General features: G+C 37.9%; 1 protein-coding gene across 1 annotated transcript in view; it reads left to right on the top strand.

The window, feature by feature from the left end:
* The first annotated feature begins 512 nt into the window (after window positions 1-512).
* The window catches only part of KCNJ3 (potassium inwardly rectifying channel subfamily J member 3), a 158,724-nt gene continuing 148,696 nt past the window's right edge, over window positions 513-10,540 (top strand). The window contains exon 1 of the mRNA XM_032636498.1: window positions 513-1,289. Within this exon, the coding sequence (XP_032492389.1) occupies window positions 588-1,289 (702 nt within the window). The 5' untranslated portion in view covers window positions 513-587. The remainder of the gene's footprint in view (window positions 1,290-10,540) is intronic.

Here is a 10,540-nt window from a genome sequence, read left to right as displayed (position 1 = left end):
TACCCGTGCCCGGCAGACATGCCTTTGGGCGGGATTTGGGCCAAAAGATAGGAGGCGGGAGCGCCGGAGGGAGCCGGGAGCCGTCCCGCAGGGCGGGCGGTCGGGAAGCGGCGGGGAGGGGGGGAGGGTCTGGTCCGAGCAGGTAGCGCCGCTTCGGCAGCCCGGCGAGTTGGCCATCAGTCTTAAAACTGTCAGTTTGGGAGCGCTGCAGGAGAGTCAGGAGGGCTGTGGGAAGGCAAGAGGGGGCCCCCGGGATGCCGGTGGTGAGGGAAGAAAAGAGAGGCCTCGAAAAGCTTGGGGGCACATTTGCGCTCGGGCTCCTAGTCCTTGCAGCCCTCCTGCCTTGAGTGTGGGAGAACACTTTTTTTTAAGACTCAGCGTGGAGAGAAAGCCTCCGTCCCAGGGGAGGAGAGGCGTCTGCGGGGGGCAGAGACCGCAGCTACCTGCCGGGTGCGCCCCCCGCCCCGGGCACGCAGGCGTTCGTCCCCCCTTTCTCTCCCGCTCCCACCTCCTCATTGGTGCTGGTTTGCAGCGCTCGGCTCCTGCGCCTTCGCTTCGCGTTTGAATCTGGCTCGCCCCTCCGTATTATGTCTGCACTCCGAAGGAAATTTGGGGACGATTACCAGGTAGTGACCACCTCGTCCAGCGGCTCGGGCTTGCAGCCCCAGGGGCCGGGCCAGGGCCCGCAGCAGCAGCTTGTGCCCAAGAAGAAGCGACAGCGGTTCGTGGACAAGAACGGCCGGTGCAATGTCCAGCACGGCAACCTGGGCAGTGAGACGAGCCGCTACCTCTCGGACCTCTTCACCACCCTGGTGGACCTCAAGTGGCGCTGGAACCTCTTCATCTTCATTCTCACCTACACCGTGGCCTGGCTCTTCATGGCGTCCATGTGGTGGGTGATTGCCTACACTCGGGGCGACCTGAACAAAGCCCACGTCGGCAACTACACGCCCTGCGTGGCCAACGTCTATAACTTCCCTTCGGCCTTCCTCTTCTTCATCGAGACCGAGGCCACCATCGGCTATGGCTACCGCTACATCACCGACAAGTGCCCCGAGGGCATCATCCTCTTCCTCTTCCAGTCCATTCTCGGCTCCATCGTGGACGCCTTCCTCATAGGCTGCATGTTCATCAAGATGTCCCAGCCCAAGAAGCGCGCGGAGACCCTGATGTTTAGCGAGCACGCGGTGATCTCTATGAGGGACGGAAAACTCACGCTCATGTTCCGAGTGGGCAACCTGCGCAACAGCCATATGGTCTCCGCGCAGATACGCTGTAAGCTGCTCAAAGTAAGTGCTACCCGCCCCCTCCCCACCTGGCGACCGCCAGCCCTCAAACCTGGGAATTAACTCACCTGAGAGCCACCCTCAGGCTCCTAGGCTTGCCTAACGCCACAGGTAAACTTCCTTGTTTGGGAGCTGGGGAGGGCGTGGAGGACTGGGCAAAGAGAGGACAACTGACAGTTCTGTTCTTTTCCCACCCACTCTCGTGCTCTTATTTGTTTTATTTTATTCTTATTTATATTCCTCGGATGTATTTGTGTCACTTTCTGGACTAGTAACGCCAACGGAGTGGTGTTGGCTCCTGGACCTCTGAGGTACACAAGTGCCCTACTCTCCTTCCTACCCTTGCTGCTTTGCTCTTTAGAGAGCTTTTGAGTTGTTGTCAATAGGCTACTCCAGTAAACTTGAAGTATTAAAACTGAACAGCTTTTAGTTTGAAGAAAAAGGTGCTGAAATTGCTTTAATTTTCACTCAGAGCTTTTCTTTCTTTTTTTTTTTTTTTAATTTCTTTTTTTCCCTCTAGTAGTATTTAGCAGGTGGATTATTCCTTCAGACCCAAGAACATTTATTCTAACTCTATATGTGGTCATCTTTTTTAACAAGTACACAAACCAGAGAAGCAGTTTATAAAGTGGAAAAACAACACCTGGTTGTTTTCAACTTTTATTTTTACCAAATATTTTCCTAGAGAAATATTCTGTGAAAGTGTGAGTGCTTTTCCTGTAGAGTCTCTTATTAATTTTATTCTTAATTGCCTGTTTCTATGAAGCCTTTGTCAATTACAGATTTCACTTGAAGCTTTTCAGCATCCATTAAATAAGATTGCTTCCTACCATCAGCAGTGTAAATGCTAAAAGAAATTGTTCATGGAGTGATTATTAAAGCAAGGTCCATCTAGTCGTTAGAGGGCACCACTACAAACAAGAAGAGAAGCCCACTCTAATCACTCATCCAATTAGAGTCTAGGAATGAGGGATACGAGCCCAGTTCTCTTTGTATTATTTACAGTCCATCTTTTTGAGGGATTTGCCTTAGTTTTCAAATGTTCATAAATTGAAAAGATGACCTCAATACAGTCTTAAAAATTTATCTGAGATTGCATGGAAAAACCATAGCCCCATTCAGGACTTAGCATTAATAAAATGAAAACCTGAAATATTTAAGTTGAGATTTTGCCTTTGGGATTTCAATTTTACTCTACAGGTCCTCTGTCGTTTTACACAGCCTCAGTTTATATGGTAGTTAAAAGTGGTCCAATGTGCTTTAAAAAAAATTTGTCTCTTGCGTCATTTTCATTACTCATTTACAAGGTCTTACCCTAATTATTCTTGACCATCTTGCTCAGTATAGTGTTGGACTTAAAGCAGCTCAGTTGTCCTGTCACTCCACATCATATGCATATTTACTATGCTACAGACAGTAAACAAACTAATTGTGTATAGCTTACTGGAAAATTTTCAACCCGGTTCTGCTGTATATGTTAATTAAGATAATGGTGAATACATAATTTGAGTAGATCATATGCTTTATAATTAACTCCAATGGGCTGCATGTAATTTTTTTAAAAATTTAACTTAGTATATCATGCTATGGACCACATTTGAACTGAGTTGTTTGGATCAGGCTAAACATGTGGTAGACGTGTTTGTTGCAGGGGTGTTTGTTGTATGTGCCTATTTCTATGAATAGAACAAGATATATAACCTCTCTTTTTAGGTTAGGCCTACCAGCAACACTTTGTAAATGTAGTGCAAAAGTCTCTGTCGTGGAATCCATGTTCATGTGTCACTTTGAGATTGTTACTGAAGAGTAGTTTATCATCTTGATTGGTGTATTGGAAACTTAAAATTAGACTTTAAAGGTCAGTTATTGCTGTTCTCTAGTTTTTCAAACATATAAATACGTTTATTAAAACAAATATCTTTTTGAGGAAACATATTTAGATGTTTTTAGACTATCAAATTTTATTTTAACAAAATCAGAAATAATTAGAATTAATCTACATAGTAGGTTCTTGTTTTTGTTTTTGTTTTTTTACAAAGTTGTAGTGAATCTGAAGCACCCAGTGTCTACAGTGGTTCAGGACACTGATAGTGATTTTTATGCAAGTATCACATATACCACAAGGAGTGTCCTGATCAAACAAAAAAAAAAGATTTCTACTGTTGGCAAACTTGGAGCAAGGTGCTATATTAACACAAGGTGATAAAAACATCTAATTAAAACAATATGTATAATGTTCTTATAAAATTTTTTACTTCTGATTTGTTGGGAAGATGTCAGTGCTAAAAGTAAAAATAATTGGCATGTGGAGTCAATTTATATTTAAACAAAATTATGGTGAAATTCTGTCCTGCTTTTTTTGTGAGGGGAGAGGGTTGATCAGTGGCAGCTCTTCATCCAACCAGTTACTGTAGTTTGCTTGAAGTTGATTTGTCCTGTAGCCATGGTGATTAAAATGAATTCTCATAGCTCTTGTCATTTCCTTAGACTTCATTTAAAAGGAGCCATGTTTTATTAGGAAACTAATAACATTCGGCAAAATCAGAGGGAAGATTTGCCTTTAATAAGTGACTCTCATTTTCTTTTTTTTTTGTTTTTTTTTTGTTTTTTTTTTTTTTTTGTTTTTTGCGGTGCGCGGGCCTCTCACTGCTGTGGCCTCTGCCGTTGCGGAGCACAGGCTCCGGACGCGCAGGCTCAGCGGCCATGGCTCACGGGCCCAGCCGCTCCGCGGCATGTGGGATCCTCCCGGACCGGGGCGCGAACTCGCGTCCCCTGCATCGGCAGGCGGACTCTCAACCACTGCGCCACCAGGGAAGCCCTCATTTTCTTTTAGGGACTGAGATGAAGTGATCCAAAACAGCCAGTTATATTTTTAAAGAGAAGCTATACCAAGATCTTAAAGCAGTAATATTTTGATATTGGTCTTATACATCCTTACTAAATATCATTACACATATTCAGTTTCTTCTCTTAACCCATGTTTGACATTTTAAATGTAAAATTTATGTATCTTTAATACAGAGAAATACATAGAATTTTAAGGCAACAAAACCATAATATTTAATAATAGTAATTACAGTCTATATGAGTTCTTCCTATTACCTAATTTAATTTCATTTATATTTTTCTATTGCTGTTTTCTTATTTGCTGAATAAAAGCTTATTTATCAGTATTACTATAAGAATTATATTTGATGATTTAAAGCACTTCTATTCTTGTAAAGAATAGAAAAATAAGAACATGCATATGACTTTCTAATCCTGGCTACTGTGAAGTTTTCTGTGCATTTTTTTTTTTTTGAATTGTGTGTCTTGATGGAAGTTTTTCTCTTATAACTTCTCTAATTTTTAATTGTTGTTAACTTATATGAAAGCAAATTTTATTTCAACTCTATTCCCATCTTCCAAGCTTGCAAATACTGAAATTTATTTCAATATTTAATTATAGATCTTCCAACTTTATGCTTGGAGCAATCAGTCCTTTTTTAACTTAGAAAAAAAGAAAGCAGATTAAATAAAAAGTTAAGAATACAATTGGAAGTTATTCTTTAAAATTTGTAATGTTATTATGAATACAGCTCTAGAAAGCTCTTTTAAGATGAATGTTCTTTCTCTTTTCCTCTTTTCATCCCCATGAAGATGTTTTATTTGAATTTTATTTTTTTTAACCTAAGATATAGGAACTAATGAATAGAAAGGTCATGTTAAGTTAATATGACATCCAGTTTAAAATTTTAATAAAAATGCTTGGATTAAGGAGTTGAGACTAATGGTTGATACATTGGACCCTGTAATTCAGTGTTGGGTTTAAAGGATTTGGAAATCTCACTCTTTCCTACAAATCTAATACTAATGGTTGACTGGCCTAGACTTCCATCTTATTAGGGAAAGATTTAAACTTTTTGATACATTATTCAAGAATTTGCACACTTATTATCCAAAAACCATCCCAGTTACATGTATACATATGTGTGTGTATATATATATGTAGACACTCAGTCAAACCTTATTTACATAAAGTAAACATAAAATCAATTATTGTTAGATATGTATTTTGAAATTAAGAGGTAAGGTTAAATTTTTCTCATGGAAGTATAATTTTATATCTTCATATTTTTATTCATGGCATATAGTCATCATCTTCCTTTCTTAGGATGTCAGCTATACAACCCTTAACTTTCACCTAATGAAAGGTAATGATGCCCAGTTATCTTCTAATATATCACATACATTATTTTTATATTCACCTTTTCTATTCTCCATTTATACGGATACTCAGAATTGGATGCTATCTAGTTTCCTCATATGAATGTGATCCAGTGCAGATGCAATAAAAAACAAAACTGCATCTGCAAAACTAACAAGCTCACCATTTTTTTCATATATCTTAATATTTTGTTAATCTTTTAACCACAGTGATTCCTGGACCACTTGATTCCTGATTTTTTTCATATATTTATTAGTTTGCCTTCATTCCATACCTTGCACTTTAATGCAATTATGGTTTTGACTCTATATGACCCTATTTTGTATGACTGACTCTTTTCTCCAATTGGTCTTGGTCAATTTGCACTTTAGTTTTAATCTTGAGATCATTAGTTATCTCCTTTAAAAAATTAATTCACAAGTGAATATCTATTTAAAAACTCTTCTTCTGAACATCGTACAAGTGGTTAGTAAAAAGATTCAAGGAGTCTAAGACTGAGTACCCCAGAACTCTTGGGGCTAGATCTTATAATGGTCAGTGAGTTTTTTTAGGTGGGTTTACTATGTCTTTAAAAAAGAAAGTACAGTTTCTATGGAGTCTAGCTTTGCCTTCTCTGACACAAGTACAGTAATTCTGTAATAGTTATAGAACTTGGGTTCTTTTTAAAGACTATAATTACTATTCTTCTTTTAAATAGTAGTAATATGTTGTTTTGTTTGTTTTGTTTTTTATTTTTAATATGGTTCCTGAAAAGGACAGGGTGGCTTGTGCTCAGGGGAATACAGTGTGAACAGAAATAGGGACATAAAGACCCAAAAATAAACAGTAGTAGGTAAGAACAAATGATGAAGAGAAGCAGGAAAAAGCACTTGATGGATTTGAGGGTGTTTGTTTGCTGAGTAGGAGGGGAATGTGCAAGTAGGGTTACAAATCCTGTCCACAGTTATTATTATAAATTCCATAAAAAGTCCTCAAGGAATTATAAAGCTGTTCTTTCATTTAAATAGTATAGAAGCCTCAAAAAATTTATTACAGGATAAATTACATTCCATCTATAAGTTACTTTCTTTTCATAAAAGTGAACATATTTTTATGGGATAATTGGCTTAGCATTAAAAATCTTTATTTTAGCCTTGATGTTGGTCATATTTTTTTCCACCTGTGTATTGATGGAATTTCAAACTTAAGGAGTCAAAAGAGGGGAGTTTCCTGGTGGCACAGTGGTTAAGAATCCTCCTGCCAATGCAGGGGACACAGGTTCAAGCCCTGGTCCAGGACGATCCCACATGCCATGGAGCAACTAGCCCATGCACCACAACTACTGAGCCTGCACTCTAGAGCCCATGAGCCACAATTACTGAGCCCGTGTGCCACAACTACTGAAGCCTGCGTGTCTAGAGCTCGTGCTCTGCAACAAGAGAAGCCACTGCAACGAGAAGCCCATGCACTGCACCGAGGGGTAGCCCCCGCTCGCCGCAACTAGAGAAAGCCTGTGCACAGCAACGAAGACCCAAAGCAGCCAAAAATAAATAAATAAAATAAATAAATTTATAAGAAGTCAAAAGAAATGTACAACTGTAGACAGTCCAGATGAAATTCTAGGTCCACACTTTCTTCTACCTGACTTTAATTTTTGTCTGAGTCCCAAAATCATTGCCAGAAATGCTTTGAGTCACAAGGCATTGTTGTTCTTTATACCGGTACCTGCTTTTGGCTCATTTCCAAATTTTAGACTCCACGTAGTACTCTGACCTCATTGCATGTAATTTTATTTCTGACTTCAGCATATATTCAACACACACACACACACACACACACACACACACACTGCACATTTAAAGAGGAGGAGTGACATTACAGATAAAATGGTGGGGAGGTGGTAGGCAAGAAGGGCTGCCCTCTGTGTCTTCAACTATGTTTTCCTTCTTTTCCTTTCTGGACCACTGGCCCTCATTACCTTTTCCAGTAGGTACGTGTGAAAAGTGGTGGTGGTGGTGGGGGGTGGATCAAGCCTTAGAATATTATAGAAGTACTTCTCAAGAGTCAGATGTTAGAGATTAAATTTTTTTTTTTTTTTAATTCCCCTAGCTTCCCTCCGAGCTAGGAAAGAGCACAATGGCTATAATTAGAACACAATAATGGGTTGGAGAGATGGGAGAAAGGCAGCAAAGAGATTGATTGTATTGGTGAAGTGTGTCCCTGCTGAATGAATGTGGGCAACTGATCACAAATATCCCAGAAGGAGGATGGCGAAATGTGGATCTACTTATGCCAAGGGCAGTTCTAAATGCATATCCAGAGCGGTGTGTGTGTGTGTGTGTGTGTGTGTGTGTGTGTGTGTGTATGTGTCTTTGTCTTTGGATACATACGCTACAGTCCTTTATCTGTAATAAGAAAGCTGTTTGTCTGTAAAGTACATGATGATAATAATCCCTTCTAGGCATCTGTGACTTTTGATTCCTTTTCCACCTGTAGTCAGAAGTTGTAATTTATTATCTTGCAGGCCTTTTGGACTCTAAGGGAGTTCAAAGTCATTTGACATTAGCTGCTTCTTTGAAATTAGTACATGTAACTATAAAATGAGGCACAAACCTTAAGTTCTAGACATATATCCATGTGGCATATAATTAAAGTGTGTGTAATAGAAATACTACATTTCAATAGCAATATTTTTATTACAAAGAATAACTTAGAAATTATTGCCAAAATCTAAATTGCATACAATCATTTCAAAAAATCCAGGAGGTTCTACTTATAATGTTTTTGGGCACTAAATTTAAACAAACTTTATGCCTTAGAGTTCCTTGAGTTTTATCTTAACTCTCAGAATTTCCTATAATGCAACCAACCAGAAAGTCTTTAAAATGGCAGAAAAATCTTTATTTCCTTCCCCAAAATATTTCATACAATTGATAATAAAAGTTGTATGTTAAGTTATTCTCAAGTGCTAGTGTTTTCAAATTATGTTCAAAATTTTTAAGAATTACCAATTTTCCATGAACTGTTTTCCCTTCCACCTTTTCCCTACTTATTTATTCAATAGTTTCAAGATTTTAAATGATTATTTCATCAAGTAAAGTCAACCTTAGAAATTTAAATAATTTATTGTATCACTCTTCACCTTAAGCAATTGTTTAGAATTGTTGTTGCTCTCGACTGTATCTATTTACATATTATCCAGGAAAAGGTCATGGTTCTGTGTTCCCTTTTGGAATTAGGAGGCTTATAGAACAAGAGGAGATAATGTAGACCAGGGACAAACTGCTCTACTAATGAAAGATTTCTTCTTTTATTATAATTCTTAAGATGACATAATAAATAAAGGTTAGATTGGTTTTTACCTACATTTTTTATGCCTATTATCAAAATTTCTAGGTGAGATATGGTAATTGGTATCTAAATAAGAGAACTAGAAATGGATGAAATATCATTGCTACTGATTTATTACATATTCAAGGTACAGATCACAGTTTAATTTTATAAAGGCACATCCATAACTCCTCTTTTTCCTTTGTATCTTTTATGTATGTGTTACAGTTCCTTGAACAAAAGTTCTCTAACTCCACTTATACAAGTTGAGAGACTATAACTTACCTATGCTTCTTTTCCCCCCTTGCTCCAGAAAAATCTCTGGAATTGCCCCAGAACTAGAAAAGCCTAGATTAGAATTCCTTGTAAACCTAGAGTAGAATGTGCATGCTTCTGCAAATGTATTTGGTAGATATATGTCAGGTTCTGGGACATCGTATTTGGCTGAGTATTGATAAGATGACCTTGCTCTGCCCAGGAGCTCAGACTTCAAACAATTCCAGTGCTCCAGGCACCTGCCAAACACCCTTCCCTCCTCTAAACAGAAAAGCTTTCTCTTTAATTCACAGTGAGTAATAGGCTTCCCAGTCTATTACAGAGTCAGAGAAGCAAACAAAAATCAGGGAGGTAAGCATATTGATAGTTGAAATATCTGTTGGCCTAACAAAAAGGAAGAAGACGTGAAAGATAAAATTGTGGATGTATGTAGTACCTCAGTGTCATTTAAAGTAAGATTAAATTTATCCACTGGAAAATAATTTTTAGTGAATAAGTAGGGAATTTCACTTATCAGAAAAAGATGTAAGTGTGGAAAACATCTTTCAAAGAAATGAAGTATTGTTTTCCCCATAGTATCACAAAATAGGTGCAGTTGTCAACTTTGTTTCTGCCAAGACTTGGATAGGATATAAAGCATTTGGGAAGGGGTATAGGCATAATTTTGAGTATATGGAACACATTTTTAAAATCGAAAGATAACGTGGAGTCTGGAATGTTATGGACGTTAATGGAACAGATTCATGCATATTTAAGTCTCAATTACCTACATATGAATTAACTGCTTTGCTAAAAATAAAATATTTCTTATTCTAGGTTAGCATTCTCCTGATAGCTATCTGTTTCTAGGCCACTTCATTTTCATGGGTTATTGAATGAGCAGAGAATATAGAAGCTAATGACTACTCTAAGAATGAGGTGCAAGTATAAATAACAAATATATAAGTAAGGGAGATGAATTTTAGCCTTGGTGTACGTATATAAAAATTAGAAAAATATATCTTCTTTGGGGGAAATTATTTTAAAATAAATGGGAAACTGAGTTTAAAAATTATGTTTGTGAATATTTTAATTTCATGCAGAAAAAGCAGAGCTTAGAATAGTTGGTAAAATGACCCAAATTCTGATCATTAATTATAAATGTCAGAATACCACCTTGTGTTTATATAGCACCTGTTTCTTAGTAGGTGAGAGAACAATGACCCAGGATTTTTGGTTTTTATTTATTTTTGTTTTGTGTTTGACTTTTATTTTGTTACATTAATCAATACATGTTATACAACTGTGTATTTGCAAAGGTGCTGGTCTCATCTGTATTTTACCAATTTGAGAATATATATAGAAAGATAAATGAATTCTACTGGCTTAGAAATGACTAGTTTTCTCCAACATTGGTTGTTAGAGCTGCTGTTTTTATTTTTGCACCATCAGGTTTTTCCATGTTTTTTTTTTTCTTGTCAGT

Source organism: Phocoena sinus, chromosome 7 (assembly GCF_008692025.1).
Source record: "Phocoena sinus isolate mPhoSin1 chromosome 7, mPhoSin1.pri, whole genome shotgun sequence".
Lineage (NCBI taxonomy): Eukaryota > Metazoa > Chordata > Mammalia > Artiodactyla > Phocoenidae > Phocoena > Phocoena sinus.
Note: the sequence above shows the minus strand (reverse complement) of the source record. Positions and strands in the feature narration are given on the sequence as shown.